The sequence below is a fragment of the Euwallacea fornicatus genome, chromosome 10, assembly GCF_040115645.1.
Source record: "Euwallacea fornicatus isolate EFF26 chromosome 10, ASM4011564v1, whole genome shotgun sequence".
NCBI classification, from domain to species: Eukaryota; Metazoa; Arthropoda; class Insecta; order Coleoptera; family Curculionidae; genus Euwallacea; species Euwallacea fornicatus.
This window is the reverse complement of record NC_089550.1, coordinates 3,411,749-3,436,378: the sequence shown is the minus strand read 5'-3', so window position 1 is coordinate 3,436,378 and position 24,630 is coordinate 3,411,749. Positions and strand designations below refer to the sequence as shown.

Below are 24,630 nucleotides of genomic sequence, written 5' to 3'. Positions count from 1 at the left end.
TTGAATATAAAAACGGGGCTTCGCCCCCGGCCAAGTTAGGTAATTAATTGGGATCCTCAATGCACAAACTACCCTCAAGTCTAGGGTCAAGTTTGTCTGAGATAAGATACTCCGAAGATTGTTGGCATTCGAATCTTGGCCGGAATTAATCAAACACAAACACATTGTTATCGGGGCCAAAACCAATTTGGATTCTACAATTCCGCCACGTACACTCCTTAGGAATGCCTGCAAAATTTATATTGTTACGTTGTAGGAACCTGAATTGTGTAATATATGACTGAGGCTATGCCAAACTTCTGGATTTCATTATCACACACTAATCCTGAAACTTTCCCTATTTTAATACGTTTTTTTTGCAGTACCGGCAAAGATGGTGTGGGCAGTTGCAGGAAGGGACGCAAACCTACCCTGCGACGTAACTCCTGCCTTACCCGGAGACAATGTCACCATGATCTTCTGGTTCAAAGATTCCTTAGGAATGCCTCTGTACAGGTAATATCTGGCCTAAAAAATCTATAGCAATTATGTGCGCTAAATTTGCCGTTAAATTTCTACCACAACTGTTGCCAGAAAGGCATTTACGAGTCCCCAAATTAAACTACATAAAAACACCGCTCGGTGTTTAGGAGAAAGACCTCATATTGGTTATTTAAACACTGCACCTGCCCAATACCAATTCCAAATGCGTTTTCATAAAGAGCTTAACGTGCCATGTATGTCGATAATGGGAGTTTTATTTTTGGACGTAAATTTATTTATTTTTTGAACGTCCGCATGCAATCAAGCGGCTTTTGCAATTCAGTTGAAAATTTAGGATCGTTTGTGTTGGTCCTGGATAACTCATCTGGCAAGGACTGAATGGTACAGGTTTGTCGGCGCGTTGTGAGTTATTGATTCGGAATTTTCTCAGAAGTTACTAATAAAGTTGTGTTTACCAGAAGAGAATGTTGAAACAGCTTAAATTGAAAAATGGATGAAAAATTCACGAAGGTTTATTACTCAAAAAATTACCACACCATCTTTTACTGATCTCAGTGGATCTGCGAAGAGATAATAAGCAGTGAGAAATGAAAAAAAAATCGGGAAAAAAGGATCAATTATTTGAATGCTTAAATCTGAAGAAAAATAAAAAATAGAAAAAAAATTGGTGACAGGTGACGTTGAGTTATCATCTACAGCAATTTGTATTACGAAGGATTTCAATCTGATAAATGAACCTAATGGTCTCTCTTCTCTTTGCATTTCAGACTGATGACGGAACGGAATTTTCAAATTGTAGATTTTTGGAAACTAACCTGATCCAAACCTGAACTAGCCTAAACTGTGTTTCAAAATGAAATAATCAGTAAAGAAGAACATTTTCCAAATATTTTTCCCCGACATTGGTATTTTTTAAACAATTACGCTATTGTGAAATTCACATAGACATCTGATATATTTTTAAAGCATTATTTCGCGGTGAAGAGTTTGTTGTGTAAAGTTTTGTATTTCAAAATTTCGCAATGATCCGAAAAACAAAGGAAACAACAATTGGCATATCATAACTCTGGCAATTATGAAGGGCACTGCACATAAGGTATCGTAGCTACTTAAAGCCTGCTATTATTTACGAGCCAAAAAGTGAAAAACCCTATTCAGCAAGCCTTATTTCCGTGTAAAACTCGTAGACTATAAAACGCCGTTAATCCGCCATAATTATGGAGCTTGATGTGCTCTTCAAGCGGGATTTAATAAACGTTTCGCTGCAGCCTATTAGCAAAATTTATTCCCGCCCATAAAACACGTTTAACTAAATTGATCTACGGAATAAACTTGATTGGAAAGCAATCATTTTACTGGCGAAACCAGCCCTTATCCCTCGATTTTCATGGTCGTAAACTGAGCAAAGACATCAAAGGCGGGGCTAAGATTTATGAGACTCATAGTCGCCTAAGTTATGCAAGTTTTTGCATATGATTGCACATAATATATATTGGACCAAGACAGTTTAACAACCGAGGCCAGATATCCCGAAGCTGCACATCCTGCGAATTTGTTGGGAATAAAAGTCGCGAGCTCAGCGTTTCGGTCTTGGGGCTTGATTTATTCGCCCCAAGACCAGTTAACTATTCCGGATCCTCTACAACTTGCTTCCGGTGTTTAAATCGATCCGCGCCATTTTTGAACTAAAAATAAAAATCTATACAAAGCTCGCCGGCCATAAATCCTGGCCCGTGCCCTGAGTTCGGAAAGAGTTGCTTTAAGCTGTATCTGAATATAATGGAAGTCAGGAGTTTCGGTACCCCAAGAAAGGCAGTCTTGTCTTTTCTTCCTGGTCTCGATTTATCATAGTTTTTGCCATGTCTGTGTCCAGAATATTGGCCACTTTCCGGAGAAATTAACCAGGTTTTTGCCCGGCATTTAGGTGAAGATGCCTATCCAACTGCTAGATCTGCTCCAGCCAATGACCTCAGGCCCTAGAACACATATTGTGTACTTGTGCGAGGTTTACGGGCAAATAAATTAAAATTTCATTTTGGCCTCGAAATATTATTATCAAACTGGCGTGACAGGAGCTCGAGAACGAAAATGGTTTACGACCCCATTAACTATTCCATTACAATTCCGAATTTGATGGTACGAATTGTCGTTGATACAAACGCCACTTGTTCCATGCCGAATTTATGGCCATATAATTTTGTCGGTGTTTTTGCTTAAATTGACGTGATTCGGGATAAATTGTTCCATCGAGGATTTATATGGTGCTTTGTGGGCGTTTAGTTGTGCTGTTGCACAACCAACAATTGTCGACTATTACAGTCCCTGACATTGCACTATAAATTGGGGCTTAACAGAAGTTATCAGGGAATATTCATGTAAGCGATTACTTGAATAAGAGGACATCAGAATTCACATACAGGGGGATTCAAAATCGAATGGAAATATTTTAAGAGAACATTTTTGAGTTTAAAAAATACTATTTCTTTCTGTGCACCTCTATCCTGAAATGCACCTTTCGGGGCTGGAGGCATGGAAAGTTGGCCGAAAAAAGTCGATTATATCAAGTTGTGCCTACAGTTACCGATTAAATTTCATGTAGAATTCCAAGCCTTTGTTTGTTTAGGCGCTCTATTCATTTTTTGCTTCAAAAATTACGTAAATCTAATTTCAGAAGAAAATAAGCAAACATATAAGGAATTCGCAGTCCACCAAGTTTGTTAGTTTGTCATTTTGATAGTACTACCCTTCTGTTCAACGACGATTTTTTTGCCAACGGTTAGGTACATTAAAAAAACGCAAGACATGAAAATTTTAGAATTTTTTTTGACCTGCTAGTCGATGCTCGTTGAATTTAGAGCTTCTCGGTGAAAACACGAAATGTGGACAATACAAGGAGTAGACCCCCTCCAACCCTACTGAAATTAGGTTTCCATAATTTTTTACTCAAAATATTAATAGAACGCCTAAAAAATGATTTGTAAATTTTTATAAAATTTGAACGGTAACTGTTATCATTGGGCATAATCGATTTCTTCGCCCAACTTTCGATGACTTCAGCTCCGAAGGGGTGCATTTCAGGACATAGGTTTATAGGAAGAAAGTCTTATTTTGACCTCAAATATATTCTCTTAAAATATTTGCGTTAAATTTTGAATCACCCGGTATAAAAAACGGAACGTCATAGGAAAAAGAACCACGACAAAGAAAGTTTTGATTGTTTCTTGTTGTGGTGTCAATGATCTGTTTTCCCTCGCTAATCAGCTTTGATAAGTTCCAAAGGAAAAATCTGGACAGAGACTTTTGAGAGGAAATTCCAGAAAAATTCAAATTTTCACTATTCGAGAAACTTCATTTTAAATTTATTTAAGTAAGCAAGAAAATTACATAAAAATTCCAATATTGCCTTCTCTGTTTCCAGTGCGCCGATCTATGGAAGTTTCCAAGTAATTTGCTGCAATTTACGACTTGTACCCGATTCAAAAAACGACCTCGCAATACCACAACCCACATCGTTTCCCTCGTCGGCCCTGCTGATTGAAAATCGGACGATATTACGTGCCCATAAATCCAGAAGCTCGGATACAGCGAGTATCAACGCCGATCCGAACCGTCAAAATCCAAATGTAATAGAATATTTAATGGCACAATAAAACATTCCCATTTATCGGTGCCTGTCACTGGACCTCGCTTTTATTAATAACGATTCGTGGAACGTGCGAAATTGGCGAAAAACGTTTGGTCAATCGTACTCGTTCCTCACAATATTTACCATTGGAAATAATTTCGTCTTTAAACTCAATCCATGGAGATTAATTAAACCTTTAGTCCCGGCACATTCACGCTAATGAAACTTTGACAATCTCAAATCTTTTCATTAAGCGTGCGTTTCCGCAAACAAACACTCGGTGAGGAAAATTGAATATTTTCAAGTCTTCAATTCGGGCTCGTTTAGGTTATTTCAAATTGGAAAGCACTGAAATTTTTTCTTTTTATTTTTGACATTTTCAAATCAGGCACATTGCGATTAATAGAACGTTCGATCTCGGCACATTCATATGTCAGGATGTGATTTTTGTTTCAAATTTTAGTTTGGATGCCAGAGGGGGATCGTTATCCAAAGCCTCACACTTAGCCATGAGTGACGATCTAGGGCGGAGAGTCTATTTTGTCGCTGATGAAGAAACTTCAAGGGCTCACCTCCGGATCCAGAATGTGATCGAAAGTGATCAAGGAGTCTTCAGATGCAGAGTGGATTTCGTCAACTCCCCCACCAGAAACTTTCAGGTCAACTTATCTCTGATAGGTCAGTAAAAATCAAAGTGAATGGAGATATCTCCTTCGTTGATAATACATACTTAACTCGCTTCCAAAAACTTCCAAGCTATCTCTTATAGGTCAGTTAACGGGGCGTCAAAAACAAAGGCCACCTAATAAAAGAGTCATTAAAAAGTATAATGGTTACCCTTCACGGTTTTTCTTTCAAGGGACTAAGTAGGGCCCTTTTTAAAGGGTAAAGACTCGTAAAAATACAGCTGCTACTTTCTTTTCCCGTTATTCTCTCAATTATGCTGAAAGGTGCAGGAAGTTTCCACGTCATTTTTTTTACTCAATTTCGAGAAGAGAAACCTTTGCTGACATGAATTACCATGTGAATTTCTTCGATTTTACGACACATTTTCAAGCTATAAACCAATATAGTCCAGGCCAATGATACATTTCCTTTGAGGTCTTAGAACTCAGGTGCGGATTTTACTTTGTGATGAGATGCTGAAAATATTGTTCGCTCTCTCTTAATAAAGTTTCCCTTCCTAGAGCAACCCTCCAAGCCTCAGATATTCGATGCCGAGGGCAAGGAAATTAGGCTGAATTCCAGTGCCGGACCTTTTTTGGAGGGAGAGGAATTGTTTTTGTCCTGCCAGGTTAAAGGAGGTATGTTGGAATCGCGTCGTCATTTTTATCTCTTGCATGGAAATTTTAGGACACCCGAAGCCGACCTTAATTTGGTGGTTTAACAATACAATCCTCGATGGGGTTGTTGATTCGGACAGGAACCTGCAGCCTACAGTGAATCAACTGCTGATCCCGTCAGTGAGCAGAAGCCTCAAAGGGAGTAAGTTGGAGTGTCGAGCAACATCTTCAGAGGAGGCCGGGATCATTGTCCGTGAAGTACCCTTGACTATTTTCTGTGAGTATACTAATATTTAATACATCCATGAAATGCAGAGCTTGAGCTTAAAATCAGAATTTTCAACGTGAAAACATCCTCGAATACCCCTGCCTTGGTTCTAGAAACTAGATTTGTTTTCGTCACCAAGAGCTGGCGAATTTTCGTGTTAATTTTTCGAGAATACAAATTTGACACATTTGTTCAGATGTTCCACCCACCTTCTTAATTATCCAATTAATTCATATCCAGAATTTTCAAAACTTAATGAATGAGAGAACGAATTTAAAAGGTCCGCAATTGAAATACACAGCACTGGCTCCCCCTATTCCCGAGTGACCCAAACTGGTTTCCAGCCGGTCTTTTGTGAAGAATTTAGAACAATTCCGTTTCGGAATGAGAAATAGGCGGTCGAATAATAAATCACATTAAACATTGCAGAGTGAAACTAAGTTGTAATGCAGCTGCTTTATAGGCCACTATTAACAAGTTTCCAAGTTTAATCTGCAACGGGAAGTTTCGTTCCGCTAGGGATGTGGCGGTCAGGACAATTGTTGCGCTAATGTCGCCGTTTTTGTGTGTCGGGGCCAGTTATTGGGGTTAATTTCAACGAAGAGGAAGAGAGGTTTTTGCCTTCTGTGCCAGCATTATCTGGCCGTTGGTACTATTCTATATACTACATATTGTATTGCCTGAAGGATCACTGCGGCTAGGGAAAATTTCACCTAGTGCTCAAAAAAGTCATTTTATGATATTTTCCATTTCTTTGTAACGATGGTGACGGATGCCTAAATGCTTTAAATTATATTTTTGAATTATTTTCCTTTGCAGTGAAGCCTCGCAAGGTAAAAATAGTCAGCCCGAACAATCTCCTATCAACTGGCAAATCCCATGACATAAAATGCGAGACCTCAGGATCTTACCCTCCAGCCAAGCTTACCTGGCTGCTAGACGACAAACCCATCAGAAACGCTGTTGTCACGGTAAGTTTACTCTAAAATTAAGCCTAAAACACAACATTCAAACCTAATTGTAGTTGAAATTTACCTTGTTGCAAACAAATCCAATTCCAGTATAATCTGCTATTGGGCGCAATCAAAACGCGAAAGCGAACCGTAAAACTTGATGGGGATTACCATGGGCAAAATTTTAATTAAAGTGGTTCCGCTGACCGCATTTAAATTATTTATTAACTAATAAACAACTTCAGTATCTTGGGTCCATTAACCTGGCCCCAGTTGCGATTCGCTTGGATAACTTTGTAATATGCTTCGGAGGCTGCGAGGAGTTGTTTAACTAAATTGCCTGACGGAATTTAGTACTGGAATATTGAAAAAAGAGCAATAGTTGCATAATCTTGTAGCTATTAACCATTTTCAGATTGAGTAAAACAATTTTAGAAATAAAGTTTGATATTCCTTCGAGTTCCCTCTTACCGTCTGTTGACCTCCTAAAGTTCGAAGTATCTTATAATATCTCTGGATGTTTCTGGAATTCTCTTTGGTTAGGTTGTAAACTTTGGTGTCTTTTTGACTAAAACTTCCAGTTAATCAAGACTTCCTTACTGCTAAATCATTATCCCTTCATGTTTGAAATGTATAAATTTCCGAACGTCTAAAATAAATTTTCGCCTGTATTCTTCTTCCATTTCTACTTGAATTTTATAATTTCAAAAATTAGAACATCTTTCCAGTAGTTTAAACCTTTAGTGCTCCGGTACTACAATTGGGACTGACCTTGCCAATAGAATAAGAATACAGATGTATACCGTTATTATATTATGGATGTCCCGCCCATTATAAGAGAAAAATAAAGGAGTTTTTAAATAATCAATTTCCTGAAAGATGGATAATGCGAAATGAACCGATATTATGGCCTGCCATATCTCCGGATATGACCTCATTCGACTATCATATCTGGGGATGATTGAAGGAACTGGTACACATTTAGGAAATTCATGATCGAGACTATCTCGTCTAAAAAATTAATAGACCAGCAGAGGTAATGAAGGCTGAATTAGTAATAATATAGAACATACTAATAGTAGTAGCTAGGAGGAACTGCTACAGAGATGCGATGAACATGTCGACATTGTATCAGAAACAGTGGTTTTCATTTCGAGGATGATAATTAATCATAAGTAAATAGTACAACTGCTAATGCATAAATAATAATGACTTATTAATTTTTATTTAATTTTGTGAATCACCATATCAATTTTTCTGCATTTTTTTTCTTTTTTAATTAAATATTTAATGCAACATTAAGTCTGCCTGTTTCCATGTAGCATTGAAAAGTAATGGTTAAAAATGTTTTTGCACTTTTTTTTAACGACTCTTCCATTTACATCTTTTATTTTATTCGCTTATAAAGCCGAAGTTTGATATCCAAGAACTTCATGTTTTAGATACTTTTTTGGAATTTTAAAGGTCCACAATTTTTGTTTTTCATATGGAAATCCGATTACATATTTCATTTCGATAAAGTACGCATCGAAGTTTATTCGAAAAATGATAGTATCACATCAAATTTTCCACTAAACCTTTATTGTAACTTATATGAAATAAACAGCGAATTTGGCAAAATTTTGAAACATGCCGATATCTCGAAATGGGGACACTTTATGTAATAGTATGCATATGTGGTCAAATTGTTCAACATCATCTTCCCTCTCATCCTTTTTGGGATGCACTTCGGTGAATCGAACCCCCTGTAGATTCAAAACCGATTTATTTGGCTTCTTCTTGACAGTACGATTTACAATTTATTTTGATTTCTATATCTGTTACTATCTCAATAAGAATCACAATAGGAAATATCTTAATTTTAGTTCGTCTAGCGAAAGTATCTAAATAAGGTTTCTTTGTGCTCCCATAAGAGCACATTACTGAATAGGATAAACTTCTGAAAGCTTTCTCTACTTGGAAGTCCGTCAGCACAATTCAATTCTAGGTGTGCATTACTTTTCCTTACCCCTTGAACAAAGTAGAGATAATTCATTTTCGCCCATTTAGCTGCCGCGTGTGTTCTGGCCTTGTTGTAATTAGGTGATAAAACTAATAAAGAACTTGGACTAGTTTTATCTCCGTCGAGGTTGAGTTTTTAGTTCGGAGAGCTTTCAGGATTTATTAGATTCCTTCAGCACTTAATGAGGTGCTAGTATGAATACATCTTATCCATCCATGATATAAATATTTAACAAACTCAATTAGTTCGTCGAGATTATCCGGAGCTTTAATAGCCCTCACCTGAACTTATAAGTTCGGTCAGCTAATTTGGCTCCCTGTTAACGGAGCTTTATGAACCGCTTTATTAGCCTGTATTGTACCGGTTTCAGGAGGAAGAAACGACATCCTTTACGGGCAGCATCCTAACCCTGACTGTCTCCGCAGAGGACGACGGCAAAATTCTCGTTTGCCAGGCGGATAATCCCCGTTTTCCCAGGGGATCAGCCCAGGACAGCCGAGGGATAAGCGTTGCATGTAAGTTTAAAGAGATGCACATTAGATTAACAGCCCGCAATGGATTATACTGGTTTTGTTAAGCGTTTACCTAATTTAGGTTCACCTGATAAGAAAATCTTTGCACTAGTTTCAAGATTACAAGTCCAGCTTTGATAATTTGAAAATATATGACTCTCCGTTTATAATTTGTTGTAGCTCTTGTAAGAAATTTTCTCTTCATTTAAAATTGTCAATTTACCCAAAGACTTTTCCAACATATCTTAAACGTTTGAAATTTTTTCTCTTCACTGTCATAATCAGATGCATATGAGCGCAATTGGAGAAGTTGAAGTTATGGCGCAGTTGAAGAAAGCGTCTCAAACTTTTCATTAAATCAAATTATTTTAAGGCCTTTTCAGTATATCTTAGTTTTTTGAAATAGTTATAATACTGTTTTAAATTATTTCTATTAAACGTTTACTTAATTTACGATTATCTAATAATTAAACTTAGTTTAAATTGCAACATTACGCATCTAGGTTTCACAATTTGAAAATATATGACTCTCACTTTATGCTTGCTCATAACTTAGTTGAACGCGACACACACCGTTTAAACTTTCCATCTATTCAAAGCATTTCAAAGCCCTTTTCAACATATCTTAGTCTTTTGAAATAGTTTCTCTCCGCTTTCATAATCTGCTTAAAAATTTCAATCCGTCTCCAATTCCCATAGAGTCTATCCTCTGTTACCCCGGATATACACAGACTTTGCGATTTGATATATACCAACAGCGACCCAATTTGAGATACGTCGGGTATTCCCAGGGGCATTGTAAAGACGACCTTTTATTTCCATTAAATAGGTAAAAGGGGTCCTAAATCCGTCGTAATTAAGTCCGGATCGTTCCGGGAAATAACGACATAACACAACAAAACGCAGCCTGGGGGCGTTTTGTTTTGATTTTTTCGTAAGCAAGGTTTAAGTAAGGATTTGCATTTCGGGATAATTAGGAATGATTTTTTATTAATTAGGCATGAAAAGGGTTGAAATTAGAGGGTGAAAGTTGACTAATGGGCAGAGGGGGAAAATTTGGGATGAGATTTCTTCAAGTGCAGGAGCAAAGATCAATTTGCAGGAAATAAAGTGGTTTTGCATTTCCAAATTGATGATCATGGTTAAGCTTCATTTTATTGGAGCTAAAATCTTAAGTATCTGTATGAAGAGAGAATATTTAATTGGATATCTAATACCTCATTTAGAAATCTTAGAGATGGAATATTTGAAATTAGCAGTTTTCGAAGTCAATATAATCTTGGAGTTTCCGATGTATGTTTATTTTTCAGTATTTCCCGATAGAAAATCCGACATTTCGATGCCTAGATACTGTAGATACGTATCATAATATCCTATTCCGAAGTGCTAAATTCTGTTTTAGTAGCTTTGAGCTGATTAATTATATCCCTTATTTAATTTTGGCGAGACTCAAACTTGTATTATAAGCGATTTGCCGCCAGCTCCACATAATCTAATTTGTAACACACAGCGAGTAACCTAAAGGGTATTGGAACGATGTGTCCTTTTGTTTCCCACTAAAGAGGTAAAGGGATCGTTAAGCCCTCGTAATTTGTAAACCTTGGGGCTCCAAGACAATAACGGTGCTTATGTCAGGCATTTAAGAGGGTAAACCAAGTTTTTTGCCAATACGACACCATCAATAATCCTCCGTTTGCCACTATGATGTTCTGGAAATGAGTTGAGACACAAAGTGGTTGCTATGACAGCAACGGAGGTAAACAAAGACCCAATTACCAATCTTATTATCAAACGGAAGTATTTCCTGCTTGAACTAGCCCTTTCATATGAAACATAGAAAAATTCCAACGGAAATTATAAAGGGCAATTTATATTAAAATCTCGTTTTCTTTCTATTAACTGAATCGGCCTCTTGAAGGAGGGGGGAGGGAGGGTGATTCTTTTTAACAAAGCAAACCAGGACCTTCCTCTCCAGCGAGATGCGACCTGAATCCTTAACCAAACGACCAGGGTTTTTGTAACCGAACGTCACAAATTGCCTGTTTAGTATGCCGGTGGGGAGGCCTTTATCTTCTTAACTACAAGATGGTATACGTAACCGCATTATAAAGGTAAGCACAATCAGTAAGCGGAATTGTGCTTAATATGCGAACTCCTGTAAATCGCTTTTGGTCGACCTCAAACAATATCGGAAGCTCCTTATACGGAGCTGTATTAAATTAGCTTGGACATTGCAATAATGTGGAAATGGAAAGATTATGGCACATTCTTTCGAGAAGGAATCCAGGACAGCAACAATAAATTACAGCAATTTATAAGCATAAATTCAGGCATTTTATTAATGAAACCACGATGAATTGTTAAGAAAACACATCTGTGACTTTCTTTACGAATTTCAGACTGCTAGAATTTTCCCAGATGTTAAGAAATGCAGATATCCATTTCGCTATTGGATTTTTACCCGTTTTTATTATTTGCAATTATAAAGAAATTTACAACCAGGACCCGAATTGGAACTACTTTTAAGTGATTTCAACTGGGCTTACTTATCTCCCTCCTCTAGTTTCATTTCGATTCTGCTTATGGCAAAGTGAAATCCTCTGTTTCAGATCCCCCAAGGGTGTCCGTTGCTTTGGACTCTGGCCTAGTAACGCCTGTCCGCGATGGAACTGACGTTATCCTCTATTGTAAGACCTTCTCCAGGCCGGAAGCCCACAGCTATTACTGGTATCATGACGTAAGTGACAGTTCGTTTAATCTATAGCTGCGGAGAATACAGTTGTAGCGGTTATAATATATTTTACGTTGACGGTTCCATTATTAAAAGGAATTTCCCGTTGGAAGATACCGGGGGATCATTCTTGAATAAGGGTGTGATTGGCGTTCAATTATGTTTGTGAGGGAACTGATTTAATCTTGCATTTGTAAGCTTCATTTTAAGGTATTAAATATTAGAAAACTACACTCCTTCATCGCTCTATATATATTTTCAATTACCCTTTACGTTTCACCTCAACTCACACTATAAAATTATCAACTAGATTTCTCTTAAATACCATCCAGACAACTTATTGAGCCGACTTTGCGCACGTTCTTCCGCAGTAAACTCCGCTTTCTTTTTATCCGCTCAATAAGCTCCGTTCGCTTTTTATTCCTCCCAACATTTATTCGGTTGCAGAATTCATCTATCAAACCGACAGCAGATTTGTGTTCTTGCCAACTCTCAGGTTCGGTATTTATCTTTGTCCTTTTGTTTTCCTTTCCAATCGCATCGCTCAGGTTCGATGTACGGGCAACAAGGTGTGTGTTTATCATATGAAGACGTTCTTTGAGGAGTCTGTTTGGATAAGTGACAAAGAGGTTTAGCATCCTTTCGTAGGGCTGCGATTTGTTGCAATTTACGAAAATTGGTAAAGCCGTACATTGAGCAATCATTTTATATGAAGAAGGCAAAATATTCTTTAGCAACCCTTTGACATTTCACATTCCAATTGACAAGGGTTTTTTAAATTTGTGAAAATTCATTTTAAGTGCTTCGGGATTTTTCAGTCTAATAAATTGGAGTTTTCCAAATCTGGACAGTACCTTTTCTATTACTTAGGAAAGTGGCTAGTTCCTATTTCGAACTTTTCGATATTTTGTTTAGTAATTTCATGATAAATTTCTGCGAACGAAACTCGCCCATTTTAACGAGTTACTTTTCCAGATCTTCGAAAACTCAACTTGCAAAAGCAATTCGCACAAATCAGAAGAATTACTTTCCTCGGCAGGTCATAACATAATAGCACTCAATTCCTATAACAAATAAACTGAAAATCGAAAATCCGCATGAATGGTGGTCATTTTATTTTACTACAAAATAGCACTGAGGGCTTTATGAATATTCAATTTGTCAGTTTTCCTGTGAAATAAATATGCAATGTTTTTCGTGCAGGATTATTAAAATTTCGTTTTGATTCAATATTATTTTCGGAGGTTTTTAGACTTTAATTAAAATGCCTGCACATCAAATTGCCTCGATTTTTGTAGGCGAGACATAAAAATGCTAAAAGCTACAAAACCAAAGCAACCGCAAGAACTGCAAAGAAGCTCCGCAATAGCGCGAGATAAGGGAAACATCATCTGTATTTATTTATTCTCGCCCATAAAATTGACATAAAAGCGACGTAAAATTTTATCTTTGGAAACATAATATTTACTTGGTCAGTACCGGAGGATGCTTTCGTTCCGGAAAGCGAAACCGACGCATTAAAAGAGCATCAGTCTCAAAAGCTAAACAGGCCGAGAAGAGAGATAATGTCGGTTAGACAGCTTTGTGCGGCAAACACATAATTCTTGCCACCGCCGCTTTTCTCATTTCTTATGAAAACGTGCACACACTTGGGAAATTCGTAATTTCTTCCCTTCCATTTTTCTATTTTATAAAGGAGATAAGGCGCATAATATTATGGGCAGTGTTATTGTCTAGTGAATTATCGGGCCAAAAGAGCGAAAGTTTCCACGTATGAAAAACATTAAAATTTATAAGGAGATATATAAACTCAGCAGAGCAGTCTAGACAAAAGATATAGACGAGATTGAAATTAAAACATAGAGAGATGAAGGAAGAGAGTTTATTAAAGTATGTAATGAATATACGCATTAAGTAGGTATATACCTCTTATTTAAGAGGTGAGGTTTGGTTGTCACCAGTTGAAACATGTCTTTTTTGACTTTAAATAGGTAGAGGTGCTTTTTACCTTCATGAAAGACCGTAAATGTTCTCGAGAGCAAAACTCAATTTAGTTTGGACGTATATTACACTATTTATCTAAGGACTATTTAAATGCTAAAATTCATAAGACGCTGGCAAGTTCTCAAAAGTTCATCCTATCGACCACATTTTCCGACATTTTCGCCTCTACATTTCAACGAAAATAATTTTTAAGAAAGCTGTATTCTGTAATAATAATGTTCTGCATGTTATATACTTATCCACTTTACAGAACAAAAAAGGGACATGTTAAGTATTTTAGGAACAAAAACCTGAATTTAATGCTGGCAAATAGCACAAAACCCCATTTTCTAAATCAGGACTCCTTTGTCCCGTTCTAAAAAAGGAATTCCGATATGTGTTCACTATTCATAGTACTATTACTCCGTAGTAAATTCCGCTGAAATAATACCCACATAAAATTTAATATACCTAAAGTTCCGGTAATAACGATAATGGCTTTGCATAGGGTTTTAAATTTTTCAAGAGTAATGAATTTGCGTTTTTCCTTTTACTTTGCCGACGTACATGTTTGAAACTAAAAACAACCTGCCTTTTAGTTATTCCTTTGAAGTAATCGACTTTGTTTCGTACAATAGGGGAATTTGTGTTTATAAAAGTGCGCATCATACTTCATTAAATTATACATTTTGCGGGAAATAAATTGTTGTTTAACTTTATATGCCAAAATATAATATTCATATCGGGAAAACGAGTGTCAGTTGCCATAACCGTATATCCTGATCATGAAATGCATAATTAAAGACCTCATTACCGTTATTTTCGGCTTTCGGTCGGTAAATATTTAACAAACCATTTTGAAATGTTGAATATATTATTATCGTCATTTATAGATTTGTAATTAACCCCTTTCAGAGCCATTTGGTGGCGTACAATGAATCAGGGGGCGTTTTACCCAGCCAGGATACATTGACCATGAAAAACATTAATCAAAACTCTGCCGGACAATATGCTTGCTCTGCCAGGAATTCAGAAGGAGAGACATATAGCGCACCTTTAGATCTTCCAGTAATGTGTAAGTTGAATTGTTTTCAAGAAAACCTGTTTACGATAGATGTAAAGGCATAAGCAATAATTTTAGCTTCTTGGCAAAGGACGGAGACATAAAATTACAATAAACCTCCATGACGTGGATGTAATTCGCATAAAAAATGATAAATTTCGTTGGAGAGGAATTTAGACGAGGTGTCGTCATGTGCAGACTTCGAACGGAGTCACGCAGAACACGTACTCATAAATTCTACTTAAGCACAAACGGAAAAATCCGCGAAAAGCCTCAAGCTCCGATTTGAAGGTTTTTTCCGAGGGTTTGTGGGTAAACATATCTCAATTTTAATGGGATTAGATTGTATAGAGTCGGCTTGGACTTGAAGTGGGACTCGTATAATCTGAAGGTCTGATAGGACAAGATACAGCGTGTGTTCGAGTTTTTCATTTTAACGTATCTGTTACCTATATCCAAGTACCCGCATCCCAATTTTTTGTAAAACTTATATGTCACTACACACCATCCTGTCATGAATATGAGGCATCAATATAACAATCTTCCGAAACTTTCGAAAGGGAAAAATTCAAGAACAATAGCCGTGAAACTAGTTTTAAATGAATGACCGATTTGTCAGAAACAAATACTGAGTATTACGGTCCGAAGGCACGAAAAGTTTTGCCCTCTGAATCGGAAAATTACGACTTTCATTTAAGCGCGATAGTTCGATGGCAACATTATTCCCTGTCGCAACTAACTTGCCAACTCCTTTGTATGACTTACTGGGGCTGCTTTTTAATAATTGTCTCGTGACGTTGTTTAATCAGAATGTCTCCTGTAAGGGGGTCCCGAAACTTAGTTTTGGCTTGGTTGCGGTTAGGAACTTACCTAGAGCCAACAATTGCGGGGAGTACGCCCTTGGCAAACACAAGTTAAACCACTTATTACCATGGATATTTGTCTGCGAGCAGCTCGAACGTAAAGCAGCCGCTCGAATTGGCTGTATTAAATTTTGATAATAACAGTAAAATCTAAGAGACCCGAAGCAGAAATTGAATTTTCGGGATTCCGATGGAACGAAGGAGAATGGAAAATTAATCAAATCCTCATGTTATTTAACGAGCCACCGCCAAGCACAAACTAGGTGGTTTGATTACCTTCATAGTTTTGGATAATTGTGATTGGAACAATCGAAGAGACTTTTACGGTGATTGCGCAATCAGCATTCAGACATGTAGGATTGATTTTAGTAAAGAGCAGCTTGCGTTAGAGAAGATATCAAGATAGAAATTTAATGTAAGTGTTTGATAATATACGCAGACCTGGACCTAGAAAGCCTTACTTACAGAGCTTTGAAAATATAATTAAAAATATATCATTTAGATTAACATATCGTAGAAAACAATTTGTGTGGTTAATGATTTTCAATTCATTTTCAAGTCTAACGTAATTTTCACGTCTGGTCTTTCTAGGTGTACCAGCATATATTTCTTCCTGGGGAATCCATATTTCTCAGCAAGATTTTTCACTAAAATCTAACTTCAAAACTTCCACAAGGATTGACCTTAATCTCAATTTTGAGGACCAAAAACGATTTTCATAGGAGAATTTACATCTAGCTAAAATCTGCATGCAAATCTGAAATGTTAGTGACAAAGATCAGATCTTGTTGAAAATTTAGTTACTTTGTTTCAAAGATTGTAAAATTAGCATAAAGAAGAGTATTGGTTTTGTGGGCCAGGAACGATTCTAATTTAATTATAATTTTCACTTTACAAGCTGTATAATCAGACTACAAAGAAACAGCTACGAGGGATTTGGAACAAAACTATTTTCATCAAATAATTATCCGTTTCTTCTTTCCAAATTCCCGCAATTTCAGTCTAATCGACCTAAAAATACTTTAGTAAAGCCATGAAATAACTGCGATAGAAAAGAGCCACATTTCAATTAAGACTCTAGCAATTATTGCCATCGAAACAGTTTCCGGAAATTGAACAATTGGGATGCAGCTATGCGGGCCAAGCCACTCGCCAAACTGCCTAAACCGCACTTCGCAATTTACTCTTATGCTTACTGATTGTTCTTCGCCTTTATGCATTATTCTCCCGAGTCTTTCATTCGCAGAGCTGCACTGAGTTGGGGTATTAAAAATTACTTCCTAATGTAGAGGAACTCCCAAATGCAAAAATAATAGTACCAATTAGACCTCAATATCAGGGGATATTAATGAGGCATCTAATTGAGCTATTGCGTGCTGATTGGTCAGTAACAAGTGGACACGGCACAGAAAGATTTAAGAACATAGCTGTCTGATTTAACGTATTGGAAGCGCTTCATTGCGGGAACAGGTGTTGCCTCAATGGCCAAAATGATCTGTTAATGAATCGCTCTTTGGAGAAAATTATATCACCGTCTTATTCCAGACCGAACTTTTCTTCCTGCAGTCAGAGTATCCTTGCTAATTAGCCTCAGAGTCTCTTCTTCGTTTTATCCCGAATCTTTCATTGTTTACAATCTTCGAACAGTAATTAAGCTGAGCTAGCAATTAGGACCTTCGCAACAATCTGTTCAGGATGATTGGAACAAATGTGAATTTGCGGTCTGAGTGGCGGGATAAGCGATGTCCAATTCCCTGTGAGATTAAACTGTAATCACTCCCATTTAGTGTCGAAATAAAAAAAATTTAAACTCCTTTCCTGAAGGTATTTGACAACGATTTTTTTTACCAAATTCCAGATTCTCCACGGTGTAAGAAGGGATTAGAAGCAGTGAGATTAGGGATAGTACCATATGAATCAATTACAGCCCAATGTATCATAGACGCAGTTCCTCCAGTAAACCGGTTCTTCTGGACCTATAACAACTCCAAAGGGGTATTTCCTCTGCAAGGCGCTCAAACCGAGAACAAAGGAAACGTATCTATAGTCCATATTCCCGAGGAACAATCTGAGGAAATCCACTTCCTGCAATGCTGGGCAGAAAACGATGTAGGCAAGCAGGAAATTCCTTGCTCTTTCCACGTAATCCCGGCAGGTAAGCTTAATTAAATTCCCAAAAAATTAAAAAGAGAAACGCGCGTATAATTAGAAAAAAATCGAGCAAGCACTAACGATAGCATATTTGCTCTCAGGGAATAAAAATAGCCCAATATAACCCATGGTGGAGTGAACAATAAATAAAGCGCTCAAGACAGAGATAGAATTAATTGTTCGAATACCGCACAATCCGAGAGAAAAAGCAGGGGCACAATAGACTCTCACAGTAAATAACGACGAATTTAACGGTCAGTAAAGGGATGGTCTGAGTGCGGAACCGTGTAAGGGAAGACAGGCTAAAAGGCGTTACTCGTTATGTACCAATACCGCCTATACAGACAGTGAATTTATTCCATGGAGGGCCTCTGGAGGGCCAGTGTCATGCATATTGTTGCATTTCCATTAGTAATATATTCCTGGTGGAAAACGTCAAATTAGATGACTAACGGCCCTTATCGATCTATGTGATGAAATGTTAAATCAGCATAATATTCAAGAAGGTTTTGGAAAATTCACTCTCAGTAGATGTTATTAATATTTGTCTCTGAGAAAAACAATTTTCCGTCAAAGAGAGTCTAGCTTTCTCCGGCATGCAATGCAAATCAAGCACAAAATTGCATGCGAGGGTTCAAAAATAAAAAATAACCAAAAAGGGCTGCTCATGTCTCTTTTATAATTAATCAAACAGTAGATAAGGTTTTGTTGTGGTGATCCCAAAACAATTTTAAAAAAATATGAGATGTCTTTTATGGTGAGTGGGTGTACAAATTCGGAAGTGCTAAATATACGATTAGCCTAGAATTTGGAAAGTCTAATGGGCAATTCTCGCTAGTTGTAAATTCAGCAAGTTCGCGATGGTGAATTGGTGTTATTTTAAATTTTTAAGATACAATGTGGGAACAATGTAGGGAGAGTAACTACGAAAATATCATTTATTCAGTGTTCGAACTAGTTTAGCATTCTAAACCCAGAGGAATGTCCAATCATATCAAAATAACATAAAATATTCCCAAAGAATTTATTACGGTATTTTACGTTTCTCGGCGAGTGACTAAGGAAACTTGTAGAACTCTCCACCTTTATCGCTCTACGTTATAAATCAGTATTTCATTAAATCTCCCCTTTCAATATTTCATAAAGCACAATACTGCAAACATCCCTTGACACTCCGTTGCATCTAAATTTACAAACTGTTCCCGATTCTGGTTCTACATGATTACTGGATAATTGCAAAAATAATTCTTCCGGAGACCCGGTCGATTCGAAAATTCGCTCAGACTTTAATATCTCGGCCCAGATAATGATATTACGAAAAGAATATGCTCGGAAAGCGGCTGTTGAACGTAATTAAAATGAATACATAATATCCGACGGGTCTATTCTGTCGGGGGCAAAATGAAATTTATGCATTTTGAGGCGCAAATGGCTGTTTTGTGTCGCAGACGTGGCTGCATGCGAGCTTAGTTAAGTGGCCCTGGATTAGCCGTTTTTGTCCTCATTTATATTTAGGACAATTAAGACTATTGTTATGTGTGGGAATTTGTTATAATATTGCCGCGTTTGTCCCGATCCGAACAATGATGGGAATATCAAAAATATTGATGAGGGATGATACTCAACAATAATTGTATTGGGTAATAAATTTAGTCCTGTTTACTAGCGAATGTTCCTTCAACTTCTCTGCCTCAAACTACAAACTTCTCTAGAACTAATACTCCTCAGAAAAGCCCTTATATTTTAACGATACACATCCGCCTTGAGTTCTTTACTAAAATCACTTCAAATACGTAGTTCACTAGCAAGTCAGCTAGCTAACTACCCAAGTAGTTTAAATATTCATTAACCTGGATGGAGGCCCTCCTCGTTGCAAATATGGAAATGAAATTACTCCCAGTTATATTATCAAATTTTCGAGTCATATAAACTTCGTTTCATTATTGAACTACCTAATTTAAAAGATAACTGCTTTACTTCCGGTTGTAATAACGCTCCAACTCCATGCAGCTAAGCAGGAGAGAATATAGTTAACCTTAAATATTAGTCTAAATTCAAAATATATTTTTTGTTGATTTAAGAGAACCACCATAGAAGCCGAATTCCTTTTCAAACCTAAATTTTTACTCTAAACATCGTTTAACTGGTTATGTTATTTTGGAAAATAGGGAAAAACAAAAATTAATCGAGAACAAAATTAACAAAGTCAACACTATTTTTTATAGAACCGCCAGATCCTCCCAAAGGGTGTCTGATGCGAAACACCAGTCAAGGAGCGTTGGAAGTTTCGTGCATTGCAGGCAGCGACGGCGGGCTCCAACAGAGCTTTGTCCTGGAAGTCAGTGATTTGACGCCGGCAGCTCCTCCCGGAATACAGAGATACCCAAACGACCAAGGTAAGAACAATCTCTCTTTTTCTTCCAAAATAAACTCAAAATTCTCTTAGGCGAAGCCGATTCCCCAGCTTTCAGAGTTTTGGGAGAACGCCCGGTCTTCAAACTTATTAATTTGAAGCCCAACCGAGAATACCAGGCAGTCGTCTACGCGGAAAACGCCAGAGGTCGCAGCGTTCCTCCCATAGTATTACCACTTATCCAGATCAGTAGCGAAGAACAATTACTCGAAGACGACACTCAAAACTATGATTTCACAAACATTCCAACTTCAAGCAATCCGAACTTAACAGTAATCATCGCAGGAGTATCTGTGGCTGCTTTCCTGCTTATAATAGGAGTGGTGGTTACTGCTAGTGTGGTGGCCTGCAGGAGATCTGCAGGTAAGTACTTACGACCTGAGACAGGCTTAAGGAGTGAAGGTTAGTTAATGCCCCAGTCAGGAGGAGGGAGAGGAGGAGCAGCAAGCCTCCCAGCGAGCTGGAGCTATCCGAGGCCGGGTTTGGAGAAGGGTTTCATCGCAGGAGTGCCCTATATAGGGCTAGCATGTATGGGGAGTGCGAGGAACGGATATCGAGGCTGATCGAAGGTAAGACGTGAAACTTAAAAAAAAAAAAGTAAATAACTTGTTGCGAAACATTTGAGTAAAATGAAGCCATTGTCTTCTTTATTGCCCGGATGTAATTTTACGAAAAAAAAACGGATCTTAGTGCATAAAAAACCGATGATGGTAAACAATTTTCCCGCTCCTGCTTCCAACTCCTTCAAAAACACTTAAGTATGGAATCGCGTTCCCCTAATAACCGACCGCAGATCGACGAGATACGGGGCGACGATAAAATAGCTACTTTCCAGAGACATGCAAAGCGTTTGCCATTCCGGCATTTACATAAGAGCACCTGAGTTTGCGTGTTCGCAATTGTCAGTTGCTTCCAATTTATATTTTGATAAGAGCAGCGGAAAACGTCCGGACCAATTGTGGAAACCAACACGTGCATAATTTATTGTTTCGCATTATGATTTGATTTTTCCCCAGACGAACGCTGTACGGGGCTGGAAATTTACATATCATAAACCTAGTTGATCTTATTTTCCGGCGATACGGTATGAGGAAGTTCTGTTAATTACTTACGATTTTTCATTAATGCCGGATTTTGAGCGCTTTGCGTTTGCTTTCATGCGGTCAATTGCAAATCTGCTTGCATCTGGCCAGTCACAACAAATATGTTTGACACGTGATCGATGTCTGTCCCTCTTGCAAGTTGCAGTTTTTGAAATAAGGATTTTCGATCGCGGACTAAAGTGTAAATCGCAAGATCCAAAGATTGGCACCAGACGTATCTCTGAAGGGACCAGCAAATCATCAATTTTTAGACTTCTACGGAAAGAGAAGCTGTTTCCATATCATTGGACGTCTGTTCAAAGTTTGTCCTCAAGAGATTTTCGACCCAGAATTGATTTCTGCAATTCGTTAGTCCAAAGCAAAATTTTGAGTTTCCGTTATTTGATAGAATAACGTTTATTGGCGTGGCGAAGTTTAGGAGACGTCTGATCTTCAAAACCAGTTTTTTTAAGTTAATGTTAAGTGGTGAAGTGAAGTGCATTGCCCACTCCTAAGTCCCGATTTAGTTCCGGTATATATATATATTTTTTGGTATAATCGATACGTAACTCCTCCGCACTCAACAGCAAAAAGTAATTATGAAATAATATTCAAGAAGGTGGAGTCGTACAATTGGATCGTTGGTCAATAAAAGATATTATGACTTTCCTCTATTATGTTATAACACGATACACGTCCAGAATTTTCTGATATCTCATGTATTGATAATATTTATTTCTTTCAATGTCGGAATGCAAGTAATTGAGGATTGGTCGTGTATGCCGGGAAATTGGAGGCACAAAGCTCACAACTGAATTCCTGCGATAAGGCTGAAAGATTTATCCCCTCATCTGCTTTCCACTGGACGTGCCCTTTCATTGGTTAGACGATGTGATTTTTAAAGACCTAACGATTTATCGACCCTTTTCAGCTCATAATGACATGTCTAAAAAGTACAATTTCTCTCAGAGATGACATAAACTTTCAACTTTTTCCCTGGGAAATTAGTTCTCGAACAAAGCCGCCAAAATCAGGTTATAAAAATTCGAAGTCTGCGGGCACAGTTTCATCTCAAACCCGACGCGAAATCGTCAAACAGTGGATACCCTTCAGTTCATGGAAGATACATTATCAAATTGGAATATTTACTTGAGTGCTATTGCAGCGCATCCCTTTTGCATCCGATATGGAGCATCGCCTCGCTAGATGTACACGTTCCATTGATAACTCTCTGGAGCGGCACGGGCCACAATGGAAGATGGATCGGGCCATTGTGCAACCTCGTTTGCGCCCTGCGACAGTTTTATTTGCGCATATTTGTACTTACTTATCTTGCGAACTTTCAATGCCAATTTTATGGGAAAGAAATGCTCTTTGGGGTGTGCAGAGGGTCAGCAAATTGGAAGAGTTCCTTGTTTGCTTTCGGCTGTTAAATATCTAAACATGCATGAGATATTCTTTCGAATAAGTGCAATATGTGGGAACGTATATCACAAAATTAAGTATCCTTGAACTTCTGTTCTTCGTATTTGTCCCATGAGATGCCGCGACAAACTGTTCTTAACCTGAGTAAGGTGGCGGAAAACACTCAATTTGAAATCCAGTTCGTTTTTGCTCAAGTCAACATGTTAAATTTAATCACAACTTGCATTTGACTTTTCTTTCCACGCCCGGATGGCGGGTGATAAATATAATGCATTTAAATTGAATGCACATCGGGTTAACAAAGATCTCAATTTAAACCCGAGTTTCTCTTCCCGTAAAATCGAGTGAACTTCAATAAGATCATAGTCAGGAGTTATGTCTCAGCTTCTTCAATCGTTGGTCTCTTTCACCCTCATAATTATGGAGGATAATATCGCAGTGGGACTCAGAATTTTCCTTCAACCCCTTTAAGGATTCTTGTGGGAAAATCATAGATTTGAAATTGAAACGAGCAATGCGCTTACACAAAGGGGTTTGCGAACCATTTCAATGCAGTTTCTAGGTGAATTAAAACAAGAATCACATCGCATCATCATAAATCTCAATTTCAACCTGAATTGCATTTCAAGAATCGTGACGGATCGTACCTTACGTAAAACCCCGGTTCCTCCGCAACCAATCCAAGATTGAAATGTGAAGCAAAGCGCCTCCTGGTCTCCATTTCGAATTTTTTTCAAACACTGGTTTAAAATATTTATAAACCAATAATGTTCAGTCCTTCAACCGAATTCTATAAAAAATAATTTATATCACGTCCAGCACGAGGGAACTGATGTCATCCTATCGCCGATACCTCTACAGTTAACACTTGTATCGCTCCCTTAAGTAACCTTTTTTTAAAACAACCCATATATCTTAGTCGGGGAACGTTCCACCCTCGAGGGAGCGGAAATAAATTTGTACTGCCTTGCCTTGTCAGGCCCATTCTTCTTCACGTCGTGTATCTTAAGAATATAATAAAGATATGACCGACCTGCTACTTTGCAAGCGACGCGTGTTGTTCACGTCCCGTTCCGGTGTTTAGGTTCACAAATCTGTTTGTTGTTCCTGCAGGTCCTGCAAATAATGGCAACGCCACTGGAAGCGAAGCAGTTAACCCTTCCTCCTCCCAGTGGGGGGCTGACACGATCTTTGCCTGTTATGAGCACGTGCGGGTTGCCTGTGTAAGACCAGAGAGACGTTTTCTACTTCAATTATGGTCTCGTCTAAATGCTCACAACACCGGAATACAAATTGCCTGCGATCCTTTACAATTAGGATATTACGCCTGGTTACATAACTCTAATTAGGTTTTTGGCCCCATTAGAGGGCAAAAGCCTACATATAGACGACTTTCAATAAAACAAATTTTTGAGCAAACACGACTTTGTGTATTTAAAAAATGATGTAGAAAGTGGATTAACGGATTTTCTGTTTTTTCAGGTCCCGATTTGATCCTGGCTCCTGCGAGTTTTTCCCCGCAAAACTCGGATTATTGACCGACAGATTGGGGGAAGCTAACGTACTTAGCACGTCAACGGGGGAGTTGTTTTTCGACCACTTTTTTCTTGTAAATATTGCGAAATAAAGGAGGGTGCAAGTTGTATGGGTTATTATTATTGTGAGTGGCATATTTAGGGCGATAATAAATGGTTCACTCTCAGTAATGGCCGTAAAGAAATATTCCTGTAAGTACCCACTGATTTCAATATAAGAAAACGCTTGAATGTTGTAAAACTCCCTGATGTAGTCTG

At 37.9% G+C, this 24,630-nt stretch overlaps 1 protein-coding gene across 4 annotated transcripts in view; it reads left to right on the top strand.

Moving 5' to 3' along the window:
• side (sidestep) overlaps positions 1–24,480 on the top strand; it is a 38,774-nt gene extending 14,294 nt beyond the window's left edge. For 2 of the 4 annotated variants that reach the window (XM_066286294.1, XM_066286296.1), the window contains 13 exons: positions 363–495; positions 4,572–4,786; positions 5,296–5,412; positions 5,462–5,668; positions 6,479–6,630; positions 8,985–9,129; positions 11,736–11,863; positions 14,756–14,915; positions 17,625–17,921; positions 20,143–20,313; positions 20,364–20,693; positions 20,738–20,899; positions 24,320–24,480. In XM_066286294.1, coding sequence (XP_066142391.1) covers positions 363–495; positions 4,572–4,786; positions 5,296–5,412; positions 5,462–5,668; positions 6,479–6,630; positions 8,985–9,129; positions 11,736–11,863; positions 14,756–14,915; positions 17,625–17,921; positions 20,143–20,313; positions 20,364–20,693; positions 20,738–20,899; positions 24,320–24,375 — 2,273 coding nt within the window. In that variant the 3' untranslated portion in view covers positions 24,376–24,480. The remainder of the gene's footprint in view (positions 1–362; positions 496–4,571; positions 4,787–5,295; positions 5,413–5,461; positions 5,669–6,478; positions 6,631–8,984; positions 9,130–11,735; positions 11,864–14,755; positions 14,916–17,624; positions 17,922–20,142; positions 20,314–20,363; positions 20,694–20,737; positions 20,900–24,319) is intronic. The other 2 variants (XM_066286295.1, XM_066286297.1) reach the window with 2 other exon arrangements.
• Positions 24,481–24,630: the final 150 nt, after the last annotated feature.